The following is a 27,890-nucleotide window of genomic DNA, read 5'->3' as shown; positions in this document are numbered from 1 at the left end:
TATCACCACTGCCCCCTGTGGCAGGTCCAGAGAGCCTGGAGCCCAGGATGCGTAACACGCACTTTATTTATATGTGTACATATGTATACAACCCACTGTACAGTCAGTCTGGTGCTGCCCTCCAGCCCTATTTACCCAGGCCCGGAGGTGGGCCAGTGTCTGGGCCCACCCTCAGTTCGCTGACCCCTTCTTGGCCAGGCCCGGGCCGGGCACAGGCAGCCCCGACTCACTCTTGGGGCCTGGGAGAGCTGGGATGGGGAGGGCGGTGGGGACCTGTGGATGACCCGGCTCAGAGCCAGACCCATTCCGAGCGGAAGGTGGGGGGGCTACAGGGGCAGAGCTCGCGGGCTCCGGAGAGAGTTTGGGAGACGTGGGTTTAGTTCGGGGCAAGCTCAGCGTGGTTCTTTCTTCCACCACCTCCAGGACCCAGCGCTCCTTGGTCACCCTCCCCCCAGGGGTCTCAGGGGGAGGCCTACTGACCTCAGACTTGGGCTCCACAACAATGGGCACGGGGGGCAGGTCATTGCCTGGGCCTCCCCGGGGGGACGTGGCCGCCTCACTGGCACTGCTGCGTCTGCCCACCTCATACTCTTGCACGGGGCTCAGGGCTGCCTTGGCCAAGGCCCGGGCCGCCCCTCCTGCATCCTCTGTCTGCACCCCCTGGTGCCTCGTGCCTGCCCCTTCTCGGTCCAGTGTCCGGCCTGGGGGTGGTGCCCGGGGTGGGCAGCCAGGAGGGACGCAGCCCCCCGACCACGGGGGCTCCCCCCGACTGCCGCCCACTTCCCTTTCTTTGCGGGAGGACCCTTCGGCCTCTGGGACTTTGCCTGGGCCGGGAGGCCCTGGACCAGCAGCCGACTTTTCTTCCTTGGGGCCGTCACCCCCCCGTGGCCCAGCTAGAAGAGGGTCTCCCCCACCCAGACTCAGGGGTGACTCTTGGCGGCCCAGTCGCCTCATAGGTGGGGGGCGCTGGGCCCCGGGCCCGTCAGCGGCAGCGGAGGTGGGGCCTGTCTCGCCCTCAGCCTCAGCGAGGCTGTGCAGCGCCAGCTCTCCGTGGAAGTCCTTGCGGAAGTCAGGGTGCCCCACCTCCAGACTGTGCTTACGCAGGGCCCCCTTCTTGTCAGTACCCAGCGGGCAGCCCAGCTTCTCCGCAGACTGCACCCTCTTCAGCAGCGGGGAGCGGGGGGGCTCGGCGCTCTTGGGGCGTGGGCGCACCACAGGCGGGGACGAGTGTAACTTGGCAGGGAAGCTCTGGGTGGTGTGGGAGCTGCCCACCGTGTGGCCGGGCAGCGGGGGCGGAGAAGACTGCGTGGGGGAGGGCGTGTGCGCCAGCGGGGACAGGGGGATGTTGCCGGCAGACTTGCAGCGGGCCGAGCGGTACTGCCGGTGCAGCTTGGGGGACAGGCCGTGAAGGGTGCTGGGCCGGATGTGGTGAGAGGAAGAGGCCGGGGAGTTGGGGGTGCTGGACGCGGGGGAGCTGCTTTGAGAAGAGGCACCTGTAGGAGGGGAAGGAATTGCGGAGAGGAGGCAGGTGAGTGCGGAGCCCAGGGTCCCGGAGCCCCCCTCGTCGCCCGCCCCGGCCACCGGGAAGCCTACCTAGGTAGGCCGAGTCTGGCGTGGAGCGGTAACTGTGTGTGGGGGAGCGGGCGGGCAGGCCGTGGGTCGGGGACCCAGGGAGGCTGTCGCTGGAGGAGAGGGATCGATTAAGAGATGAGAGGGAGCGGCTCGTGTGAAGGAGGTTGGACTGCTTGGTGATCTTGCGGAACAGAGAGCTGCGCTTCCTGCTGAGGGCCGGAAAGAAGGGCGGTGAACGGCCCGGCCTGGTGTGTGGCCCCCTCCCCCTCCCCCAGCAAGAAGGTTCCAGCATCCGTGCCCATCTTGTGGCAAGGGAAGCTGAGCCTTCTGCAGGGTCTCACCGAGGAGACCAGTCAGAGCAGCGTCTGTCCCGGGCTCTTCCCCACTCCGGGGCTGCTCCGACCCCCGGGAAGCCTGGGGAGCCCCTACCTCTCTTGACCCTCCTTCGCCGCTGGCCTCTTGTTCCTCCTGGCCATCTTGGCCTTGTAGCTGCTGCGCCGGGCGGGCCCGATGCGGATGGACGTGTTCTCAAACGGCGTGGTCGTCACGGCCACTTTGTTCCCACTCTACACGTGCCAGGGCAAAAAGGCCACAGCTGGAGGTCCTCTGGACCCTGTTCTGCTCCCGGGACCGTGTTCCGGAGTCTCCTCCCCCACTCAGCGCTCCCCTCCTCGGGACCTCACCAGCCCACCCCGCATCTCGTCCTCTACAGGGGGTTGCCCCGCCTCCTTCCCAGTTCCTGACCTTGAGGATCAGCTCCACCACCTCTGGGTGCACCATCCCGTGCACAGGCTCCCCATTGACATGGGTGATGAGGTCTCCTGCACAGAGTCCAGCCTCCTGGGCAGGTCCTCCCTCTTCCACATGCTGTCAGGGCCAGGGGACAACAAACGGTTACAGGACCCTCCCCCCTTCTCCCTCAGAGGGGCAGTCCCTGCTGGGGGGCAGCCAGAAGCCACAGCCCGAGTCCCACAGCCGCAGACGCAGCAACTTTTATTGCCAGAGCCCTCTGAGATGCAATGAGCATCTTCCTGGTATAGTAGAATGTCTTTATATATACTCTCAGCCCCAGGTCAGTCCTAGCTAGCCACGCATCTATTTACCATATAGGTGACCCTAAAGCAAGCCATTGTTCTGCTTTTAGGCCGTTTCCTCATTTGCCAAATGAGGAGATTGGACCCATGATACCTAACGTCCCTCCTAGCTCAGGCACCTATGACCTTATGATAAAAGCCACAAAAAGCCTGGGGCAGGAAGTACGAATCTCATTTAGTGACTGGCCCAAGTAGGTGGGACGGCCTGGCCCTAATCCTTCCTTCCCACACATTCTGCCTTTCCCCCCTATACCAAATTAGCAGCGGCTGCAGGGTGGCTGGACGAGCTGCAAGGAAAGGGGCCTTCTGGGAACCATCGTCTCCTCCCTGAGCGACCACCAGCCCTTGCTCCCTGCCCTAGGAGATCGGACACTCACCCACACAATGTGGTGGACACTATAAACGTCGGAGTCACCCATGTAGACACGGATAGCCCTGAGGGTGAAGCCGTACTTCTTGCCTGAGCGCTGGATGGTGATGGGGGAGCGGAGCGCGCTCACCGCGGGGGAGTAGTCACGGCTAGGAGACGAGTCCCTCGACGATGGGTTGGAAGAGAGTGACCGAGGGGACATGGGACTGGCCAGGGGAGAGCTGCCGTGCTGATCTACTGTGGACATGGGGATTGCGGATGGTCAGCCAGTGGTCCGCAGCGTGAGGGCAGTTGTCCTGCCATGCTAAGAGATCCTCTTCAAGGCCAGAACCCCCCACCCAGCATCCAGCCCCTGCAATTACCGGTGGGGATCATGACCGACAGAGCAGTAGCTGAGGCTGACTTGATGACCTTGCCGCCAGGGCGTGAGGGCCGCTTCTCTGAGGGCTCCCCGGAGATCTGCTGTTGATGTCTTGCTCGTCGGAGGACCAGGTCATTTGTGGCTTTGGGGGCTGATGGGTCTCCTTCTTTGGGGGGTGGGACCAATTCACCTGGTTGGAAATAATGGCTGCAGTGCCTTAAGGCTGCCAAGTACACTTCTAACAACCAGGGATAGGATGGAGAGAGGGGGATGGAGAAAAGGGGAAGGAAAAAACTCTAGAACCCAACTGGCCCCATCTTTAGAGAAAATCCGACCCCCTGCACCCTCTCAAGGATTTGGCGATAATGCAATGAACCCAGTCCAGAGCAAAAGGAGAGGTTGTCTCCAGGACTCTTAGGATCACAGCATTTAGATCCAAAAGGAGCCTCAAGAATCATGTGAGCAAAGGAGGGAACAGAGTCAGAAGGAGGGATTTGTTCAAGGTCATCTAGTTAGGAAAGAGCAGAGCTCTTCTGTTTGGGGAAGGGAAGGAACGTTCTTGAAGCCCCTCCTGGGTGTCAGGTCCTGTGCAAAGCACTTTACAAGTAGGATCTCACTTGATCCTCACATGTCTCCTGGCAGAGACATGCTTTTATACCCATTTTATAGCCAAGGAAACTGAGTCGACAGATTGAATGATTATTCAGGATCCCTTTACCAGTCACTGCCTGGGCTGTGGGGAAGCAGAGAAGAGACAAGGGGCAGACTCACCAGTCTCCGAGTCTCCAGTGCTTGGGGTGCTGTCCCCTGCAGTGCCTTCCTTGGGAGCTCTGCTGTCTAGACTACCGGGGGGGTCAGAGCTGGGCCGGGGAGGCCTCCGGACCCTCCCTTCATCCTCATCCTCCTGGGGAGCGCTAAAGCGGCTGGGCTCCAGGAGGGCCGAGAAGCGGCGGCGAGCGCCCAGTGGCGGGCTGGCCTCCCCCTCCAGGAAGGAGGACTCGGAGGCCGACAGACGTTTGCTAGAGCAGGAAGGGCCAGGCGAGTCAGAAGCAACATTCGTCCTCCGTCAGACACCTCCCAGTTTCACGCGGCCCCAAAGCAGAGAGCAGCTGGAGGATTCCCCTGCCTGCCATCCCTGCCCCAGGCCTCTGGCTCTCCTCTGGCTATGGATCCCGCCCCATCTTGTAGGCCGCGGTCCAGCCCCTTCCCCAGCTCCCAGCCCAAGCCCGGGCCCCAGCTCACATCTCGGGAGACCCCCCCCTCCAACTCTTGTCACGCAGAGTGAGGCCGCCCAGCCCCTCCCGCTTGCTGGCTGCCTTCTCCTCTTGGCTCTTGCTGCTGGCTTCCCTCTTGCCACTCGTGGGAGGCTTGGGCTCATGTTGGGACAGCTGTTCCATGCTGCTGTATACCTGGGGGGTGAGCTGGCCCTCAGGAGGGAATCCTGGCCTTCTGCCCCCGCAGCCCCCGATGCGCCCTCCAGGAGGCCCCCCCCCCGCCCCGGGCCCCGTGGGGGCCCCTTCCCAGCCTTCTGCCTCAGGGGCAGGGGAGCTTACTTTGCTGAATCGGGGAGAACAGGAGGAGAACTGGCGGATTTCCACGGGCTCATCCTCCGTGGTGTCATCTTCGTCGTAGGAGTTGACGTGGTGGTACCTGTCGGAGCGGGCTGGGGGCCACCATGAGCATTGGGGCGTGTTGGGAGGTGGAGCGGCTGCCCCTTACCCCGTGCCCTTGGGGCCTCTGCCAACCCCTCCTCTGCCCCTCCCCCAGGCCCCAGAGGGACCCCGCAGGAGGGTGGCTTGGGCTGGGAACTCACTGTCAAAGTAGCTGGTGTCATCCTCGGACTCCAGGTTGGGGATGAACTCAGCTTTCTGCCGCAAAAGGCCTGTCCAGTCCAGCTCCCGGAAGAAGCTATGCTCCTTCACCTCAAAGGCACCACCTGGGGTGGGGGGGACAATTGGCCCTAGGCAGGGGGCCTAAGGGCCGTCCAGGCCTTAAGGGGGACACCAGGCAGCCCTCCTTACCTGCACCCAGGCGCACCAAAGGGTTGGTCTGCAAGAGGGAGGATATGAGGAGCTGGGCATCGGCCGGCAAGGCCTCCTCCCCCTCAGGCCACAGAATGTCATCTGCAAGAAAAGGGAGGGAGGGATGAAGCGCACAAGCAAAGAGGGCCGGAGAAGGGGGCCCACGGGCATCAGCCAAGGCCGTGAAACTATCACCTCCCACCATGTCACAATGGGGCGAGCTTGGGGCGAGTCCGGCAGCCCCTCCAGCCTGGTTCCCCACTGCCCCCCTCACCTTCCGGACGCGACTGGGGCTATGCTAATCTGTGCACGCGCTGCAGCCCCCACCGCCCGCACCATCTCCCCCATTAAGGCAGGGTCCCCTTGTGTGCTCCGCGCCCCGCCTAGCACCGGGGTTTGTTAGATGAATGTGAGCATGAGTGACTGCCCATTGGACCGAGGAAGGGTGGCCGGCGGCCAGTGGTAGGACGACAGGCACACGCACCACTGATGACCTGCCCAAACAACTCTTCGGGGGTGTCTCCAAAGAAGGGCACACAGCCCACCAGGAACTCATAGAGGATGATGCCCATGGCCCACCAGTCCACAGGTTTCCCGTAGCCCTGGCGCAGGATCACCTCGGGTGCGATATACTCAGGTGTCCCACATACCTGTGTAAAGACCATGAGCCCCCTAGCTCCGAGCCTGCTGGGCCCCAGCCACGACCCCGAGTCAGACCCCCTTCATGCAAAGCCCTGCTGCCACCTCCTCCCACCTGCTTATCCAGGAACTCTCGGGCATCCTTCTCGATGTGACCCTCATACAGGTTGGTGGTGAGGCTCATCAGGCCCATCTTGGAGAGGCCGAAGTCCGTCAGCTTGATGTGGCCCATGGAGGTGATGAGGAGGCTAGGGGCATGGGGGCACCTCAGAGATACCCAGCCCCATCCCACCCAGCCTGCAAAGCTTCAGGAAGTCCCTCTGGAGAGGCATTGTAAGGAGACAAACGCCTCCCACAGGCCCTCTCAGTGCCCGCCCCCAACCCAAGCCCATGGGCACACACCCCTTCCCACCACAGACCTTGACACACTAATGAGGATTAGGGGCTGGCAGGGCTGGGGAGCTGGGGGCGGTCCATGATTGGAGCTGGGCAGCAGTGAGCAGGATATGAATAAGGGAGGATAAGGTGACAGGCAAAAGGGAATAAGGATATTTGGGAACTTGGAGTAGAAAATAATCAGGCAAGGATATAAGAGGTGGAAAGAGAGGGGGACCAGTGCTGGGGGATGGCAAAAGGAGTTGAGGGGTGGGTGAAGTCCAGGGATGTGAGGGACCTATAGAGAGAGCAGCCCCAGGAAGTCTGTGGAGGTGGGGTCTGGGACAGTGAGGAGAACAGAGGGAGTTGTGGGGGAGAGGAGGGGGTTCCCTACTTGTCAGGCTTGAGGTCTCGGTGCACGATGCCATAGTTGTGCAAATACTCCAGCGCCAGCACTGTCTCTGCAAAGTACATCCTCGCCATCTCCACAGGCAAGGCCCCTATGTTCTTGAGCAGTGTGGCACAATCACCTCCTGTTAAGGGGGTCCCCATTTGTCCAGGGCAGGGAGGGCAGTGCCAGACCCCTTTCTCACCAACCCACAGCTTGCTCAATAGCTGCCTCTCCCCTTGTTCTGAATCCCAGCCTTCTGAGAATCTGTGCCTCTCGCCTCCATCTTATTCCATTCCCGCACATGGCACTGGCCTGCAAGCCTGGAATGACCAGGGCCATGTCTGACATGAGTGGCTCTCTTCAGCCTACAAGACAGGACTCCCAACTTCTCCCTCCTCTTTCCTCAGCAGATCTCCCATCTAGACCGCTTTATCCTTATCTTCCCTCTTTTGCTCTATTCTTATAGGTGAGGTAGCCCTCCTTTCCAAGGTGATTCGTTACACTTGTGCTTTCACATCCCTCACAAGTGTGCTCTTATCCAAATTCCATTTCTTTCTCCCTGTATATTAGCTTCATTTTCACTACTAGCTACATGCCCATATTCTTCTATTCTTAAAACAAAACCAAAAAAAAAACAAAACCCTTCCTGTGTGACACTGTCTCTTGTACTAATTAGCACCTTCTGTCCTTATCCTCATTGACAAACTCCTAAAAAGAGTACTTTACAATTCCTATTTCTCCTCCACATAATTTCTGTGCAGACACCTGCAATCTGATTTCTGACTCTACTACTCAACTGATCAGTAATCAACATCTGTCTGTCTCTCTCCTTCCCTCCTCCTCTCTCTTCCTCCCTTCTTCCCTCCCCTCTTTCTTTTTCTCTTTTTCTCTCTCTGCTTCCCTCCCTCCATCCTTTCTTCCTTTTCTACTTTCTCTTCTCTCTCCACCTTCCTTCCTCCATCTCTCCCCCCTTCCTCTTTTTCTTCTTCTTTCCTTCTCTCTCCTTCCTTGTCTGTCTCTCTGCCTCTCACTGTGTCTCACTGTCTCCTCTGAATCTCTTTAACCAATGACTTCTTAACAACTAAACCTGTTGGTGTTTTCTCAGTCACGGAAGGATAATCTCAAGAGTTCTAAGGGCACTTGACAGCTATTTAGTTCAATCTGGTCCTGAATCAAAACGCCTCCTACAATATGCTCAAAAAAAGTGGTCACCCAGTCTTTGCTTACAAAGCTATAAAGTGAAATGTCTTATTCCACCAGCAGCTTATCCTACTGCTGGACAGCTCCAAGTAAGCTTTCCCTGACATTTAGTGTAAATTGGTTCCTTTGCTGCTCTTTCTGTCCTATGGGGCCAAGAGGGGCCAAATCTTTCTTTCCCAAGAATCCTTCAAATCCTAGAAGACAACTATCAAGTACAAACACACACACACACACACACACACACACACACACACACACACACACACACCCCATCTCTTCTCCAGGGTAAAAATTCTCAGTTGCTTCAACTAATCCTCAAATATCAGGAACTTTAGGGTCGTCTTCATTCTGTCTGCTCTCTTCTGAATAATGCTCAGCTTTTCCATCCCAAAATGTCACAGATCTAAATACAATGCTCTGGGTGTAGTCTGATCAGGACCAAACACTAGCAACAGCTACAAACCGTCATTGCTCTTTCCCTGAACATCAGCTCTCTCTTAAGGCAGACTCAAGCCTGGAAAGCTCCTTTTATCCACTGTATCACACATCTTTCCACATTATGTCATCTACACATTTCATAGACTCATATAATGCTATAAGTTAGTGCTGCCTGATTTGTTTTCTAAGTCCACGACACAATTATTCAATAGATAGAATAGAATGTAAGCTCTATCAGGACAAGAAACATTTAATTTAATTTTTGTCTTGATATTTCTAGATCCTAGCACAGAACCTAATACAGAGCTCTAAGGTATTCTTCTGGAGACCTCTTTCCAAGCTGACATAAAAGCAAGAATGACACTTTTTGGCTGTGGCATTTAACCACACCTGAATTTACCTAATTATTCACTGTCTACTCCAAAACTGCCCATGAGTTTTCCATGAGAATATAATGAAAGACTTTATCAAATGCTTAATGTTAAAATCTAGATAACTTATCCAAAAAGGAAACAAGGTTAGTAGTTTGACATGATAAATTCTTATTGAAGTGATGCTGCCCACTGTGATCACTACTGACTTTTCTGGATTTTGTTAACCAAGCCTTCAATGAGACTTTCTAGAAATTTGCCTGAAATTGAAGGAAAGCTCACTGACCTAGAGTTTGTAGACTTCAGTGTTGTTGTTGTTTTAATTGGGCTATTTGCCCTCCTCCAATTCCGTGGTGCCTTTCTTTTCTCCATCATCTTTCTCCATCTTCCTCCATCATCTTTTCTCCATTTTTCTCCATCCTGCTCCATCTCCATAATCACTGACAGTAGCCCAGCAAGAACATCTGCCAGTTCTTTCAGTTTCCCAGAAGGTGGTTTGTCTGGACCAGCTAAAGAGACCTCATCATCATCTCTCTTACTATTTCTGCACTTATCTTGCTTTTCTCTCAGCTTCTCATGATCTTTAATCACCCCTTGCCTGGATTATTAAGGGCAGCTAGGTGGTGCAGTGGATAGAGTGAGTGCTGGACCTGGAATCAGGAAGACCTGAGTTCAAAGCCTGTCGCTTACTAGCTGTGTGACCCTGGACAAGGCATTCACCCTGTTTGCCTCAGTTTCCTCATCTGTAAAATGCCTGCAGAAGGACATAGCAAACCACTCCAGCACCTCTGCCAAGAGAACCCCAAATGGGGTCACAAAAGTCAGACACAAATGAACAACAACCAAACAACAACAATCTGGACTGTGTCTAAGGCTCTTCCACTAGCTCTACTCCATCCTTCACAAAGCTGATGTTTTCTGCTCAAAAAATGGGCTCCCTATATCCTAGAAGATAAAATACATACTTCTTAGCCTGACATCTAAGACCTTCTTCTACTTGGCTTTATCTAGTTTTTTTTTATGATTACTTCCTGCTAGGCAAACCTGATTGCTAGCTGCTCTCTAAATGCCATCACTAGCCTTTGGGTGTTCTTGCAGGGTAATTCTCCAAGCCTGGGATAGTAACCCACCCTCTTTTCATCTTGACCATGTCATTCTTCAAATTCCAGCTCAGGGTCCACCTCTTCTAGGAAGCCTTTCTTCCCTGATACTTTGGATGACAGTGAACTCTCCTCAAATTTTCCTTGAGCCTTTTCTACAGATTTCAATATCACTTCTAAAGTCAGTCTAGCTTATCTCCCTTGTGCACTGGGCTAGCTCCTGAGCTCCTTAGGGTTAATGTCAATGCAATTTCTCATCTCTGTATCCCCAGCACTAGGCACAGATCCTTGCACACAGGAAGTAATTAATATTTAAGATAACTGGTCTTTCCTGCGCTAGTGGCCAGTGATCACCATCACCTACCTTCCACATATTCCATGACCATGCAAAGGTGGCGTTTGGTCTCAAAGGAGCAGAACATGCTGACGACAAAGGGGTTCTCGGCAAAGGTGAGGATGTCACGCTCCACAAATGCCTGCTGGATCTGGTTGCGAAGGATCAGGTTCTGCTTGTTGATCTTTTTCATGGCAAAGCGCTGGCGTGTCTCTCGGTGCCTCACCAAGTACACAGCCCTGCAAGGGACAGACAACCCTTCTATCCTCCTCTCTTTGGTCTCATCTTTTCCCCTTCTCCCCTCTGGCCTCCTCCTCTCTGTGTGGGCCCAGCCCCTGGTTCTTACCCATAAGCACCATTGCTGATGAGTTTGATGGTCTCAAAGTCATTCTCACCAGGGGGCTTCTTGGCCTTGGGGGTGGCGCCACGCCCCTGGAAAGAAGGAAAGGAAAATGGTGTCAAGGAAAAGAGAACAATTTTAGGTTCCCCTCAGGTCCCCGCTCCATCCAAGGATGTCATCCCTGCTCACCTCTGCAAAGTCATCCTGCTCAGGGGTGTTGGAGCCTCCACTGTCTTGGTCCTCAAGATGAACTACATCTGGGGAAGGACCAAGTATTGGGGAGAGGGTCCGGGCTCCTCGATCACTCTTTCCCTAAAACCTGCTCTTTATATATGCTGGGGTGGACTGGGGGGGGAGAAGAGTCTGACCCTGAGGAACCCATTTGAAGCCCTGGGATGTCCCAACCCCATGTTTCTGACCCCCACTCTAAGAGAGTAGATAAGGTGGGCCCCTCGAGCCAGTGCACCCTGACTAGACCTAACACCTGGAAAGGGATCTCGGGTGAGTCCAAGCTGGCTGATGATGTAGCGAGGAATGTCTGTCTTCACCAGGTGCCCTTCTTTGGCGTGGTCTTCAGCTGCCTCCAGTAAGTGGTAAAACTCCTCTGGGTTAAATTCCTGAGAGCAAAAGGAAAGCTGGGCACTAAGAGAGGTGGGCACCGTGATGGGTCTTTCACTTCTTAAGAGACTAATCAAGAACAAGGCCACAGGGTGATCCTATACAGAAGCCTCGGGTGTCAGGCTCCTGACCCAAATGCCAGCCCCAGACTTGTCATTTCATCAGAATGAAGAGGCCCTTTCCCCTCTGAGCAGCTCCACCGCCTCCTTCATTGGACCCACCCCATTCATCAGGATCTCTCCCCAGGCCTTTGTCCATAAATCCTCCAAGGTCCCATCCCCTTGAAGACCCCTCTCTCACCAGACACTCCAACAGCCGAGCTGGGCGAGAGATGATAATAAGCAATTTCTTCACTAACTGAGTGACAAAGGCAACTTCCAGGCTTTCAGAGCGTTCATAAGCCTGAGGCAAGAGGGAGAAAGAGGGCTGAAGAATTTAGAAAGAAAGACTTAGGAGGAGAGGATGGGAGTTGGCAAGGAGGCCCTCATGAGGGACACAAGGACGTAAGAATAGCTACAGCTGGCCTAATCCGGGGGGGGGGGTCAGCGAATAGCAGGGAGACCTAGAAGTCGGGGGGATGGGCTTGGGCCCCAGATTTGGGGGGTGCTACTTTCCCCCAACCTCACGTCTGCTCTCACATCCTGTAGCAGCTTTTCCAAGTTCTCCTGCAGCTCGTAGAAGTAGACAGTGGTGATAAGGCCATCGTGGGACTTGGCCAGGCAGTCTCGAGCAAGCTCTATGATCTGGTGATGGATGAAGCTGAGGACGCCATCGGCCAGCGGTAGCACGCTCTCAGGCTCAAACGATCGGGTAAAGTCTCGTAGCTTCTCTTCCATCTGTGCCGTAGCCTGCAGGGCAAGAGACTGCTTTGAGCGCTGGTGCTTGGGGTCTGGGTGGGGGGGCCTGCAGGCTTGGATCCTCTGCCAGGAGGCGTCAGGGCCGGGCCTGAAAGGACTGAGCTGAGGCGCGGGGAAGGGATGCTCAAGGACTGGGGAACAAAGGGGCGCGGACCCCCTCCTGCTTCTCAGGAGGGTACTGGAGGGCGCTGCCCAAGGTCACACAGCAAGTGGCTGAGCCACAATTTAGACTTCTGTGGAGACCTCCCCACCACGCCAAGTGTTCTCATGACAAATGAAGGTTGGAGACTGATGGATGGGAGTCCGGAGAAAGGGCCCTGACAAGGGCACTGGGGCCCCTGTGGGCTGAAGATGGGAGTGGGGAGGGTCCTCTTCCTGAGATCTGGGGCCATTCTGATGACAAGGCCTGCAGTGGCAGAAAATGACCACAAGGGGGTGCTTGAAGCTAACAGGCAAGATCAAGTTCATTGGTAAGGCGACTGTGGAGCAAGGCTATGGTGCAGCTCTTGGGCGGCCAGTCGCTGGGGGCCTGTCTCACCTTGGGAAATCTCTCCTTGTACACATGGTTCATCATCACGATCTCATTGTCATAAGAGGAAGGGGAGCGCCCAGGGCTGCAGGAAAAGGTCGTTTTATTCAGCCTTTCTCTCAATAGGACCGTCCCCTCTCTGACCCATCCATCTCCTCCCTCAGGGTCCCCTTCTGGGGCCCCGTGGGCTTCCTTGTCACAGAGTCCCAGCTCACCCCTAGCCCAGGTCCTGACCCTGCCCAGGAGGGGGGTCCCGGGAGAACCAGCCTGACCTGAGGCTTCGGGAGCGGGGCCGAGCAGCGGGTGAGCGACGGCCCCCATCCTCATCCGGGATGCTCTCCGTGCTGCCAAAGTGCTTGGACAGGAAGTGCAGCTCATCCACCGTTGGCTGGTAAGGGAGCTGGTGAAGCCGCTCTTGAGAGGAGCAGGACGACTGGGCAGCCGAGGGAAAAACAAAGTAGAGAGAGGGGCAGTAGTCAGAGTCATGAGTCCCCTGCCCCACCCTCTGGACACCCAGTGCTACAGGCCAAAATCAGGGATTTCCAAGGACACAGAGAGAGAGGCTGGAGACTTAGAAACAGACCTTGAGGGAAGGGCTAGAGCTATTTTTTTAAAAGCAGAAATGCTTAAAACCTGAGAGGATGGTTATATGGTGGACCCTGTTGAGATAGCTCCACAGTGAGACTGGGGAAGGGGCAGAGAATGTGGGGAAAGAAGAAGAAGCAACTTAAGAAAGCTGGTGGGGATCGATGATGGAGTATCCTGCCTCCAGCCTTTACTTTCCTCACTTACAGAGACTGTGGAACTGGGCGTATTGGTGCCATAGCCAGAGGAGGGAAGGGAGGCCAGAGACCAGCGGCGTCCATCGGCCCTGGAAAGCAACCCATATAAACTTCAGAAGCAGCTGGGAGAGATCTGCTCCCTTTACTTACACACACACACACACACACACACACACACACACACACACATGCCCTCCCTAGCACTTTTCCCAGAGGTCTCCATGACTCTCCCCAGGAAGCATACCTTCACCCTTCAGGAGACAAGACTGTCTCAGTGTCCCTGACCCAAACCCTGAGACAGAAATAGGACATGGGGGAGAGGATGTGAGGCAAGGAAAGGAAAACTGACAGAGAGAAAGAAGCAGCCCAGGGAGAGGGTGATGAAGAACAGAGGAGGATAATTGAAGGGAAGAAAAAAATATGGGAGTCTAGGGAAAGGGAAAAGACTTGGGAGAAGAAGATTGAGGAAGGGTGGATGAGACAAAATGAGAAAGGAAGGGAGAAGAACAAGGAAATGAAAGAGGCTAGTGGGAAATAATAAGAGACCAGAGGAAGAAGAGCATATTAGGGAAAGTAAAAAGGAAAGGAGAGAAGGATTAAGAACAAATGGGAAGGGGGAAATCCAAGAGAAAGCAAATTAAAATGAAAGGGAGAGCTTAGACAAGGGAGGAAATGAAGGGATGAGGATGGTGGTGGAGAGGAGAAGACTGAGGGCAGAAAGAAGAAAAGAAAAAGACAAGAGAAAATTAAAGAAGTGAGGAGGGATAAAGAGTAGAAGGAAAAATAAGAAGGAAAGAGAAAGTTAAGGGGAAAAGGAGAAGAAAGTAGAGGGTAGTGAATTAATGGTTGGGAAGAGTCACAAAGAATGGAAGAAAGAAAATAACAGGTCAAAGGATATGAACAATTTTCAGATGATGAAATTAAAGTCATCTATAGTCATATGAAAAAATGCTCTAAAACCCTGTTAATCAGAGAAATGCAAATTAAAACAACCCCAAAGTACATTTCACATATATCAGATTGGCTAAGATGACAGGAAAAGATAATGATAAATGTTGGAGGAAATTGGGAAAACTGGGACCCTAATATATTGCTTGTAGAGTTGTGAAATGATCCAACCATTCTGGAGAGCAATATGGAACTGTGGAACTATCCAAAGGGCTATAAAACTGCATACCCTTTGACCCAGCAGTGCCATTATTGGATCTGTATTCTAAGAAAACCATAAAGGAGGGAAAAAGACCTACATGTGGAAAAATGTTTGTAGCAGCTCTTTGTGGTAGCAATGAATTGGAAAAGGAGTGGCTGTCCATCAATTAGGGAATGGTTGAACAAGTTGTGCTACTTGAAAATAATGAACATTACTGTTCAATAAAAAATGATGAACAAGCTGATTATAGAAAGGCCTAGAAAGATTTACATGAACTGATGCTGAGTGAAACAAGCAGACCAAGGAACACATTGCACACAATAACTGCAAGTATGTGTGATGATCAACTATGAAAGGCTTAGTGGTTCGCAGTGATTCGAGAATCCAAAGCAATCCCAATAATAGACTTTAGACAGAAAATGTCATCTGCATCCAGAAAAAGAACTAAGGAGACTAAATATAAATCAGCACATGATATGTTCATTTTTTTTCTGTTTTTATCTCTCCATGGTTTTTCCCTTTTACTCTGATTTTTCTTTCCCAATATGATTCATAAAGCAATGTGCATTAAAAAATAAAAATTACAATAGACTTTTTTTAAATGAGAGACCTGAAAGGAGAAAAGGTAAGACTAAGAGAAAGAATAGAGAAAAGAGGGAGCAAGAAAGAACAAGACTTGGGAAAAAAAGACTACTAGGGAAGAAGGTTGTCAAGACTGAAGACCAGGATAGGAAGAGTGACAAGCAGAGGGAGACAAGCAAGTTCTTTTCTTTTCTCCCACTCTGACTCTCTTGTCTGCTTCTGTGTCTTTTTTTTTTATCTCTTTTTCTGTCTCCATCTCTCTGTCTCTGTTTCTTTTTTCCTCTTTCTTTCTTTTTACCTTTGTCTTTTGTCTATCTGTGCCTTTTTCTCTGCTTTTGTCTCTATCTTTTCTGCCTCTGTCTTTTCTCTGTCTCTCTGCTTCTATCTCGCTGCCTGTTTGTATCTGTCTTGTCTGTGTCTGTCTGTCTTTGACTCTGTCTCTTCTCTCCACAGAGCTAGTGACTGCATTCCCCATACACATACATTTCATCCCCATCTCTTCCTCACCAGTTTTCCTCACTTACTTTATATACAAGATATATTCTAACCCTCAACATGCTTAGAACCCCCATTCTGAATGAACGTCTTTCTCCTTATGCCCTCACATACATTCTCACACATTTTCAACACATCCACTTAAAAGTGTCCCCATTTCACCTCTCAACCATTTCCTCATACATGACCTTGTCACCTCTCACATCCTCTCACTCATCCCTTATCACTAATACTCTCACACAGGTCCCTATTCCCTCTTCAGCATTCACTCATATATCTCACCATCCCCCTCACACAACCATTCATCCATTGACATTCACTTTCATACTGCTCACACAAATTCCCATAAGCTCTCAAAGATATATATCACCAGCTCCCTTCACCCACTCACTCACTCACAGGCCCATTCCTAATCCTTTACTCTCTCACACAGGCATCAACTTAGCCCCCCCAGGTTCGAAACCTTAGTCAACCTCAGTTAACCTCAATTCTTCACTCTTCATCCCTATGTTTGGTCAAATCTAGAATGTCTTCAATGGGATCCCTTCTCTCCAATCATTGCACTATCTCTCTAGCTCAGGCCCTCTGTACTTCTTGTCTAGATGTTAGAATAGTCTTCTGAGTATTCTCTCTGCCTCCAGTCTCTTCCTTCTCCAATCCATCATTTACACAGATGCCAAATTGTTATTTCTACAGTGATTGGGTCATTTCTTGGCTGAAGAAAACTTCAGTGATACCCTGCCTCTCTGACTAGAGATTCTGTCTGGCACTTACAGCCTTTTACAATCTATTTTTCCAGACCATTTACCTCACACACCTTCCATTCCAGCCATATTGTCACATGCTATTTTTAAAATCTGATGTTCCGTCTCCCATCTCCATGCATTGGCCCAGGCTTTCCCCTGCACAATATCTTGAGTCCTTCCCTGTTTCCTAGAGATGCTAATTAATGCTTCCCCCAAATTACAAGTTCTTTGATATTTACGTATATAGACATATTTGTATTTACTTATCTGTGTACATGTTGTTTCCCCCCAGTAGAATGTAAACTCCTCAAAGGCAGGGGCTTTTCAGGTTTGTCTTTGTATCCCCAGCACCTAGCATAGTGCCTGGCACACAGTAGGCACTTAATAAATGCTTGCTGACTTGATTTAAATGATAGATCCTATCTTCCCCATACACACACACACACACACACACACACACACACACACACACCTCATCTCCTGACCCCCTAACTCATACACAGTTTTATTTTCCCTTTCTTAAAGGACTTACACATTCATACCTCAAGCCATCCCCTCTGCCTCCCTACACACATTCATTCACACACTGCCCCTTATACCTCTTCTCCAGAATGGGTCTGGGATACATAGAGCCCTGCAATTCTCACACAGCCCCATCTTCCTTTCGATCACAAATAGCCCCTTGTCCCTCATAGCATTCACACGACACATACACTCACATGCACACATAAGACACAATTAGACCTTTCCCAACACACTTACTCCACCTTCCTCACCTAGTCCCCGAGTCTGTTACTTATATGCCCATCTTCATTCTGTCTCACATGCACACAAAACCCTTACCTTTCCCTCTTTTGGACCCCCTTCTTTCACACTCACTCTCCTCCCCTGCATGTAACTGCTCATACATTTCATATGTACCATCCCTCCATGCCTTCATTCTCCATTCCATTCCCTTTTACACTTACATTCATAAATATCACCATTTCCCTCTCATATACAAACTCACCTGCATCCTCACCACTCGTCATACACACGTCAGCTACCTTTCTTAAAGACACTCACACACATTAAAACATGTTCACATTCCCTAATACTGATATAGTCACACATATTCAAAGCCTCTTCTCATACTCACTTGTCCCAGGCCTCACACATTTACATGAATATATTCTCACACTCCTTATAGGAACATTCCTTCCTATACCTTTTATACACATAGACCCCGCCCTTCCCTGCTCATATAGAGGCTCCTCCCCTTTCACACACACAGACTCCCTATCTTCCCTTCACTGTTGGGGATTGCCTAACCTGAAACAGTAGAAACTAGTGTTCCTCCTTCTCCACACTGAAGTTCCTCTTATCCAGTCTCCTTCCTTGCCTCCCTCCTTATACCTCTTTTCTTTCTCATGGTATTCATATCCCCATATCTATCCCCCCAATCACACCTTCAACATTCCTACCTCTGTCATCCTCCTCCTAATACCCACCCTTCTTTCTTGCCCCCTCACACAATATACATCCTCTTCTCCTTCAGACCTCCCCCTCTCCCTCTTTCTCCACCACCCACCCATCTCCTCTTGCCCCACACACCTATTTCCCTTTCTTACAAGATCTATATCTCCCATACTCCCTTCTTCTACAAAGATCCACAATCCCATTGCCCTCACCTCTATAATATCCTCTCTCCCTCTCATAATACCCACTCTCCCTCATACACAACATAGCTGCCTTCTTTCTCGATTTCACATGATACCCATTCTCCTTCTCTCTCCTCACACACAAACCCCACATCTCCCCCTATACTACCTATATTTCTCCCACCCCTTTCTCTCTCACATACACACAAACACTACCCATATCCCCTTCTTCCTATATATAACAATCTTGATCTTCCACCTTCTTTCTTATGGCAACTCCTTGGTTCACACACATCCACCTCATTTCTCTCCTTTACATATACACATCCAGCTTTTCTCTCACTTTTTATAGCCATCCTTCTATCTTCACTGCACTTCCTGCCTTGCCACATGTTGACATTCACATACAAAATACCCATCTCTATTCTCACACACAGATGCCTCTCTCTCACATATAACCATAACCCTATGCCTCCATTCATTCCCCTTCCACACAATATCTATGCCTTTTTTTTCCTACACAAAGCATCAATACTCCTCTCCTCTCTAGGAGAATGTATCCATTCTCTTACATATCACACAAATATACCTGCATCTCCCATTCATCACCTCTCTCTCTCTTCCCTACACCTATCCCCCCATAAACATCTCCTCTCATAAACTGCTTTCCTCTTTCACACATATATCCTATCTTAAACATTAATATCTGCTTATCATAGCCACATTTTAGCTCTATCCAGTCCCTTCCCCTTCACACCTATATCCTATCCCTTCCTTTCAACCCTCTACAAATATCCCTTCCTCCCCCTCCCTCTCTTTTTCCCCTTTCCTCACCACCACATACATACTTTCATTTTTCTTATGCATTCCCCTAAGATTACCTCTTCCTCACTCTCCACAGAACACCATATACCCCCCCCAACTTCCCAGTCCCCCTCTTCACATACATTATCCTTTTCATACACATATAGACCTCTTTAACTTTCCCTCACATTAACAGTGATCTGTATCTCTTCTAAAATAGTTCTACCCCTCCTTTGCTCCTTCTTGATATAAGACTTCCATTCTCTTTTCCCAACACAGACCCCACCCATGCCACCTTTTATCACATGAAGACCTGCCATCTTTCTCATACATATATATTCAAGCTCCTGTTCCTTTTTGACATTCCTTTATCTTTCCTTGTTCAGAGAATATATGTATACTATCCTCCTCCTTCACATACATACCCATCTATTCTATCACACACACACAAAACTTGCTCAAATTCATCCATCTTCCATGCTCATGCCTCTCTCTCTGTCTCTCTGTCTCTCTCATATACAAACACACACACACACACACACACACACAAACACACAAACACATACACACCCCCATCCCCCATCTCACAAACAGCCTAACTCCACCCTCACAATTTCTCACACAACCCCATAATCCTCTCATCTACACCTCCATTTCTCCTCTTACACATACATATACCCATTCCTTTTTTTTCATACTGCCCAGTTCCCATCTCATAAAACCTACAGTCTCATCTCTATAAATGTACACATTCCCATCCCTCTCCTCAATCACACTCTTCATGTCTTCATTCATTCTTTTCCCCTATCTCTATCTACACATATTCATCTAAGTTCCCCTCTCTTACCCCCAATCCATACATAAATATCCCCATTCACCTTTCTCCCTTTAAGTTCTTACCCCTTACACGTATCTCCGCCCATTACTAAGTCTCATGCACATAGTTACCACCCAAACACATTCATATATCTCCCATCTTAAATACAAACATACTCTCACGCATGTCCCCATTCTACCCTACTCATACATGCCTGCATTTCTCACAACACTCATACACATTCCCATTCCTCTCTATCTCATCCCTATTCCCTGCCTCTCTTTGTATATATGCACACCTATTCCCTCTCATACACCTATCCTCTCCTCTTCCCCTATAATATATATATAAACATTTCCCTTTTACAAAATACCTATTCTGCCTCATACAATCACTCTCATGTAATCATACTAGCTCATACCTGGCTTTCCTTCTCATATACACACTCCATTTTCTCCCTTCTTATAACCCACACTCATTTCTCTTATACTCTCTAACAATTCATTCTCTTCTCTTTTTTCTACAACTTATATCCTTCCCTTTCTCTCCATCTCACATATCCCACCTCTTTCCTTTATACACAAATACATATATACCTACTGCCCCCCCCATGTGTGTGTATGTGTGCACACTCAATGTTTATTCTTCCCATATATCCAGGCCCCCATTCATCCTCTCATATCCATATGCTGCCATATATACTTTCATACATATATATTCCCAAAATGCATATCTACATACACATACATACACACATCTTCATTCTAGCTCTATCCAATCCCACAAAGACCCTTATATCCTCTTCTCATTACATACACTTCTCTCTCTAAAAACAAACTATCCCAAATCATATATAATATGGACCCAGCCTTCCCTAGTCTCTTAATTTATAGTCCTATATCCCCCACTACAGATACTGATCTCTCCCCACAATCACCTAAACAAACATACAGATCTCCCTTTTTGCCTCTCTTGCACACCTTGTCATATGCAAGCCCATTTCCAGTTTCTCCCTCATACACACATGTATTACACAGCCACAGCTAATTCTCACAACCTTCCACATAGACCCCTATTCTCCTCACAGAGATCCTCAACCCCATCTCTTACACACAGGCCACACCACCTGATCATCTATATACATATTCAACATTCTCTCTCACACTCAACAACCAATCTATCCCCTACCCACTGCCACACACCCCCATCCCCTCCTTCTTCATATACATTCATCTCCTTATCATTTACACATCCATCTCCATTCTGTCAGATACACATTTTACCCCCTTGACATATAAACCCATACCTCTCCTTTCTTACCCCAAATCCCCCTCTCTTACATCCACCCCCACATTTTCCCTTACTTTCACCCACACCTATCCCTTCATTCCCTCACACACAAACTTATCCTCTCTCCCTCCTTTCCTCCTCCTGTTTCTGTCTCTGTCTGTCACACACATACACACACACACACACACACACACACACACACACATACTTTCATCAATACATATTCATCTTTTTCTCATAATGCACGCCCTCTCATGCCCAAACTCATCACATAAAAATCTCTGATAACTCACACACTGACACAATTGATCCTCCTCATACTTACCTTCCATCTTCTTTACACATTTACCATTCTCACATACACCCATTTCACCTCTTTTACACAATCCCATTCTTAAATTCTTCCATTTCCCTTTCAGATACATCCATTCCCGTCTTTATACAGACACACACAACTCCATTCCCTCCCTCTTACATACTTCCATTCGATCTCTCACACATTCACACATAAAGCCATCACATAATTGGTCTTTCAGAGTCCAATATTTTCCTCCTCTTCTCTCACACTCAGGTCCCTCATCCACTTTCTCTAACACATATTCCACTGCTCCCTTTTCTCACATACCTCCATTCCCCAATTCCTTTTTCTCACACACCCAGATCTCTTGCTCATACACACCCTTACCCCTATACCCCATCCCTTAACACAATTCTACTTCCTCCCCTCAAAATATGTTCGTCTCCTCTCATGCCCCGTCTCTCACTTCCTTTATCCTTCATGAACAAATCATCCTTCCCTGACACAGAAAGACATAATACCTATAATCTGTCTTACCCAACAGACTCTTTATCCTCTTTTTGGCACACAAAAATACTCATTTTCCCCTTAGGTCAAAAAATCCACAAGACCTTCCCTTCCCCTTTTCATTCACATAGAGATCTCTCTCATCTTCTCTCTCATATACACACAGATCTTCCATTTCCACTCTTATACAATATGGACCCACCTATCCTTAAGTTTAGACATAGACCTACCTTCTCTCTCTCCTACAGTCATCCATCCTCCTCTCATACACCAATACCCCATCTCCCTCTCTGTCCCTCACTTTCACGTACACAATTATCCTCACCCATATAGATCTCCAAACTCTCCTTAACTCACATTAATGCCCCCATCTGTCTTCCTCTCATTTACCCATCCATCCATCTGCCCTCACACACAGAGACCTTTCCATCCCCACCCCCTCATGCACAGATGTGCCCCATCTTTATTCTTTCATATTGACACAGGACTTTTTTCTACTCTCTCACACACAAAGACTTGCATTCCCCTTTTCTCTCATGTATACATTCTCATCTCCCTTTTATAAAGATAATCCCATTTGCTCTCTTCATGTACACTCAGACACCAGTCCTCCCTCATAACACCCACATCCCATTTCATTCTCATACACAGAGATCCCATCCTTGTCTCTCATGCACAAAACCCCCACCCCCATTATGCCCTTTCTCTTTCACACATATACAATCAACGCCCACAACACACAGACACACTCACACATTCTCTCTCATACACACTCTCACTCACACATACTCATCCTTCTATACACAGAACCTTTCTACACATAAAATACATTCTGATCTCTCATGCACACACAGGCCTCCCTATCCCCTCTTTAATACTCAGATCCACTCATGCTTTCTCTCTTTTTGGCCTTTTCTTACAGCCATAGAGCCGTGACCTCTCTCACAAACAAGACCGCCCTTCTATGTGATCCAACATTTATAACACATTTTAAGGTTTGCAAAGCACTTTACCTATATTAGTTCATTCAGTACCAACAATTCTAAAAATCAGGTGCTATTATTTACATCAATATTTTATGGATGAGGAAACTGAAGCTGAAAAAAACTTAAGTGATATGTCAAGGATCCCAGAGAGGTAGATTTTGAATTTTGGTCTTCCTGACTCAAGTGTGAGATCCATCCACTGTGCAAATTTAATTAAAAGTCATCTCTACTGCCATCTCCCTAGCTGCCCATACACATAGAACACTCACTTCCCTTCTTCATATACAGACTTCTTATGCCCATTCTCCCCTACACAGACCCCTGCATTCTCCTTTGTGCATGTAAACCTCTAACACCTATAAACAGATCATGTCTCAACCCCTTTTCATAAACACAGACCCCCATCTCATATCTCACACATAAAGACCCATCTTCAGTTTCCAATAACATACCTCTATCCTTCCACCTTCTCACATACATCCTTCCCTCATACATAAACTTCTTAGTGGAATAGATACAATATTGAACCTCTAGTCAGGAAAACCCAGAGTTCAAATTTGAACTCAGCCACTTACTTTACTAGTTCTATGTCCCTAGACTGATATTTGACTCAGTTTCCTTAACTGTAACATGAGGGATAATAATAGCACCTACCTCCCAGAATTATGTTAAATACTGTAGGTACAAAGTGTTTAGCAGTGTACCTGGCACACAGTAGGTACTTAATACTTATTCCTTCCTTCCTACCTTTCCGCCTGCCTTCCTCTCTCCCTCTCCATGTTTTTTCCCCAATCCCTCTCTCATGCACACACAAAGGATACATATCTATCCTTTGCCTCTCTTTAATTATCACATCTTCTCTCCTCCCCTTGCACACATTCATCCTCCTTACATATAAGTTTAAATATGTTCCCACCTTCTCTTACAGTCACTTATCCTTCCTTTTTCTCACATACAATATTCATCCATGTTCCCTTTCTCCCTTACATATGCACATATATCTCTAGTTCTGCTCTTGTACACCACACAATTCCATGCATTCCATGCATGTTCCCACTTTCCCACAATACACTCATTCATGTACCAATCTTCCATCTCAAATGCATGATGTATACCCATTCTTCCTTCACGCATATACATGCCCCATTCTTTCTACCATACACACATCCTCACCCTCCATCTTGGAAGATATCTACACTCATGCATACATGTCCCTATCCCTCTACACAGGTTCAGAATCATGGGCCTCATTCATGTGTACTCCCAATCTTTTCATGCATGCAGAGGCCCTGATCCCTCAACATACATTCATTCATTAACAAAGCTTCTGCCTGCCCCTCCCACAAAAGTCACACATGGTCCTCAACCTCACTCTTTCTCACAAACATATGCTTTCCTTTTACACATACTCATACACACAGTCCTAGCATATCCCCCACCACTACCACCACCCAGTCATTAATGGGCCTTCTTCCTCATTTCAAAGTATGGCATTATCCCAACTCTCCTCACACCCTCTTCTCCTTCTCTTACACTCACTCTCACCCCATCTCTCTCGCACAAACCCCATTTCTTTTCTCTCATATAGCCCCCCATGTCCCCTTTATACATCTCATCCTCCTTCACATATTTCCATTTCCTCTCTGTCTGTCTCTCTCTCTCTTTTCTCTCTCTCTCTCTCCATATATATCAATCTTCCTCTCACCCCACTTTGCTTTCTCATACACCATGATCCCACCCTCACACAGCCCCATCTCCCCTCTATATGCCCCCTCCCTCTACAGGGTATACCCCCCACGTCTCTTCTCCCAAACCCTCACCTTTCCTCTCTCATACTATAACCTCATGCTTCCCCTCAAGACACAATCCTATCCATCCCACTTTCTCACACACACAAGTCCCCATCCCCCCTCATACACTCTCACTCGTACACACACATAGCCCCAGCCCCTCCTCCCCTCAGCCTCACCCCGGGCTAACGGCCGCCCCTCCCCCAAAGCCTCCTGAACCTTCTTTCTCGCGCGATGGGGGCGGGGGAAGCGGGGGCGCGCGCGGGGGCGGGGGTTGAGGGGGTCGACGGCAGCTTGCCAGTTGGACAGTCAAAGCTAGCGCACCCAGTATCACCACCCGGGGTTGTCATAGCAACACTGTTAAGTGCCTTTCGGGAGCGCGCGCCGAACTAGAAACTGCTCTGCCCCGCCCCCAAACCAACAACTCGCAGTCTTTGCGGGCCCGATCCCCGGGAATTGGGCGCGTGGCCGGTCCAGCTAGGTTCATAGTAACTTATTCCCAGAGCTCTTCTCCCTTCCTGTCCGATCCTACCACAGTCATGGGCACAGGGGCAACTAGTTGGGCAGCATATAGCGGGATCAATTCTCCCAAGAGCTGGGAAATGGGAAGTGGGGATGCGCAGCGCGGGAATAGGGGAGGACACTCACCTTCGGGAGGAGGCGAACGAGAAATGGGCAGGAGTATTGGGTGAGAAGTTGCGGGGGCTGTCCAAGGGGCTGCTGCCTGAAGCGGGGGGGAGTGGCGGCTTAGGCCAGAGCTGCCGTGTCCTCCAGAGTACCCTTCCTTTATAGTCCCCTCGGCCATCAAACCCTTTCTACTATTTTGCCTCGACCTTAGTCAATGTGTCCCCACCTGGATCCAGCACCCTCCATTTTGGCCTCGCCTCCATTTAGCCCTTATTCTACCCTCGATTCTCTTTGGTCTGTTCAGCCCCATATGGTTCAGTCCCTAAACACCCTGAAGGCTTTGTTCCGATCTGGAGCAGCAATTCTGATGGCCTCTGAAACCAGCTCTAGATTCAAAATTCTAATCGAGGATATCCTCAACTTGGCCCAACCCGGCTCAAACCGAACCTCACCTTTCCAGTCTCCAACCTGACCCCACCTCTCCTAATTAGCCCAGCCTCTGCTCTATCTGGCCCCACCTCCTTTCATATATGGCCCCGCCTCTAGCCGGGACAACCCAAGTCTCCTCCCAAGAGTCCCCGACAACCTCTCACCCTCCGCCAGTCTGGCTTGGCTTTCCACCATCACCACCTTAAAACTCACCTATGTGTCCAGGAAGTGGAGAGTGGGGCCTCGGTAGAGTAGGTGACGTGCTGGTCAAGATGAGGCTTTTCCTATTACTGGTACGGCAGCTGCAGGGAGGGGAAGAAAAGGGAGGGGAGGCGGGCAGTGCCGAGCAGAGTCGAACAGAGCCGACCCTCAACTCTTCTGTCTTCCATGCCTACCCCCTCGGGAGGAGGGGGAGCAAAGCCAGATGAGTTTGGGGGCCTGTAATTCTCTGGGCTCTATTCTGGGGACTGGGGACCAGGTGCTAGGAGCACCCTGAAGCTTGTCAAGGATCCATATCTCCATCCCACCTTAAGCAAGGGCCCCCTAGGGCACTGTGGAGTCAAATGTTTGAGTGAATGTATGTGTGAGAGAGAGAGACAGAGACAGAGAGAAGAGAGGGAAAGGGAGAAATAGATCGTTCGTGGCTATACATCTGCCACAGTGACTTTCTGTTATTCTATGATTTCGTGACACTACATTACTGAAAATGTATCTTATCTCTGCTTCTGTATCTCCTTGTGTTTTTCATTAGTGTCTCTGTCAAGTCTCTGTTATTTCACTTTGTTTCTGTTGCAGTAAGATTCTGTTTCATTGTATTTCATTGTCTCATGACGGGGCTGTGTGTGTGAATGTGTGTATGTGTATGACTGTACTGCTGCATGAGTGTGAGGTCTCTGTAGTACTGTGCTACTCTCTGTATGGCTCTATGTGTGAATTTCTGCGCCTGAGTGACTGCTCTTTGATCCCCTTCATCTGCCTATGTGTCTGGATAACTATGTATTTGTGTGTGGAGGGGTGAGGAGCCCAGTTCTCTCTGACCCCCCAGTAGAAAAGAGCATGGATTAGACTGGGGATCAGAGGAGGGCAATGTCTTTAGCCCTGCTTCCCTCACCACCCCCACAACCTGAGTGCCGAATGTTGTCACTGCAGCCGTTGCAGTGAAGCATCTCATTAGATCATGCAATTGGGAATTGGGGGGGGGGAGTTAGGCCTGGTGGCCTTAGCTATTGTTCACATGGAATGGCACCCCCACATCCCGTCTCCACTTCTCCACTCCCCACTCCATCCCCGCCCAAATTCCCCAAACCCCAGTGGCAGAGGCAGAACCCAGCTGTGCCCACAGACAAAGACGCTGTGCCCACCCCAAGCTCGGCTTTTCCCCCACCACGACAATATCTCTCCAAAGATGTACAGCATTAGCGGCCTTTCCTCTTACCCTGACCCCCCTACCCCCCCTCCCCTCCAACTCCCAGGGCCGCTGAGAGAGCAGACCTGCTGCTCTACACACACACATCTGGCGCAGCTGGACTGCCTCTGCAGCAGCAGCATCCCTGGCCTGGACCCCGCCCTTGCAGCAGCACTATAGAGGCGCCTCAGAGCAGGGCCAGGCCAACTCCCTCACCACCTCCCTCCCCCCACTTTTGGGCAAGGGCAGGGGGCTGGGTTCAGGGCTTCAGTCTAGGACTGGGAAGTGGAAGGGTCTCAAGTTGGAAAAAGTCTCACGGGTTGGGGAGGATCTCAGAATCTGGGGGAGATTCCACGGACAGAGAAAAATGGGGGAGGATGGGCAATAAGGGGTCCTGGGGTTTGGGGATCACATAGGGCCTGAATTCTGGGGGGTACTGATGACAGTCCAGTGGGAGTGAGGGAAGTGTTGGAGGTGGGTTGAGTGGTCAGGGCCGCGGGGCTATTACCTCTTGGTGCGGCGGAACATGCTGCTGTCAAGGAAATAGGGCATGGAGAAATTGGAGAGCACGGTCCAGAGCGAGTCAGACATGGTCCAGGGGCGGCGGCGGCGGCGGCGGCGGCGGTGGAGACATGGCGGCGGCAGGTGCGCGGGGCCGGGGCCAGGGCAGGGACGGGGAGCTCAGCGCCGCAGCCGCAGCCGCATCCAGCCCAGCCCAGCCCGGGGAGAGCCGAGAGCCGCGAGCAAAAGAGCCAGCGAGGGACAGAGGAAGGGAGGGAGCACGGGGGAGGCGGGGGCCAGAGTGAGCGGAGGGAGGGAGGGAGGAAAGGAGGGGGAGGGGAAGCCCCGCCTGAACAGGCGGCACGTGGCCCCGAGTGTCTGTGTCTGTCTGTGTACACGCCTCCAGCCTTTCCCATGAGGGAGGACCCCCA

General features: G+C 50.5%; 1 protein-coding gene across 3 annotated transcripts; it reads right to left on the bottom strand.

The window, feature by feature from the left end:
• Nucleotides 1-27,558, bottom strand: MAST1 (microtubule associated serine/threonine kinase 1). 3 transcript variants are annotated; one of them, XM_051971628.1, is made up of 26 exons: nucleotides 27,467-27,558; nucleotides 25,767-25,855; nucleotides 25,146-25,221; nucleotides 13,403-13,481; nucleotides 12,883-13,043; nucleotides 12,620-12,695; nucleotides 11,863-12,072; nucleotides 11,525-11,626; nucleotides 11,091-11,223; nucleotides 10,796-10,863; nucleotides 10,613-10,698; nucleotides 10,297-10,505; nucleotides 6,827-6,965; nucleotides 6,173-6,305; nucleotides 5,903-6,068; nucleotides 5,419-5,520; nucleotides 5,211-5,333; nucleotides 4,951-5,060; nucleotides 4,640-4,806; nucleotides 4,169-4,416; nucleotides 3,399-3,635; nucleotides 3,044-3,273; nucleotides 2,317-2,439; nucleotides 2,002-2,138; nucleotides 1,594-1,781; nucleotides 1-1,493 (listed from the first exon to the last, which is right to left on the bottom strand). In XM_051971628.1, the coding sequence occupies exons 1-26, from the start codon at nucleotides 27,547-27,549 to the stop codon at nucleotides 172-174; spliced, it is 4,797 nt and encodes a 1,598-aa protein (XP_051827588.1). In that variant the 5' UTR covers nucleotides 27,550-27,558; the 3' UTR covers nucleotides 1-171. The 3 variants fall into 3 exon arrangements, with proteins under 3 accessions (XP_051827588.1, XP_051827590.1, XP_051827589.1); XM_051971630.1 differs by having other exon boundaries at nucleotides 1,594-1,778; nucleotides 3,044-3,270; XM_051971629.1 differs by lacking the exons at nucleotides 25,146-25,221; nucleotides 25,767-25,855; nucleotides 27,467-27,558 and adding an exon at nucleotides 24,528-24,556.
• Between the last annotated feature and the right edge of the window lie 332 nt (nucleotides 27,559-27,890).

The sequence above is a fragment of the Antechinus flavipes genome, chromosome 1, assembly GCF_016432865.1.
Source record: "Antechinus flavipes isolate AdamAnt ecotype Samford, QLD, Australia chromosome 1, AdamAnt_v2, whole genome shotgun sequence".
Lineage (NCBI taxonomy): Eukaryota > Metazoa > Chordata > Mammalia > Dasyuromorphia > Dasyuridae > Antechinus > Antechinus flavipes.
The sequence above is the reverse complement of the archived record's forward strand: the minus strand, read 5'-3'. Positions and strand labels throughout refer to the sequence as shown.

Coding starts and splice junctions, on each gene's coding strand:
- MAST1 (XM_051971628.1), bottom strand. CDS start 27,549: ATGTCTGACTCGCTCTGGACCGTGCTCTCCAATTTCTCCATGCCCTAT. Junction 5,061..5,210: donor TGACACCAGCTACTTTGACA/GTGAGTTCCCAG, acceptor GGTGGCCCCCAG/CCCGCTCCGACAGGTACCAC. Junction 3,274..3,398: donor GTCGGTCATGATCCCCACCG/GTAATTGCAGGG, acceptor CCATGTCCACAG/TAGATCAGCACGGCAGCTCT.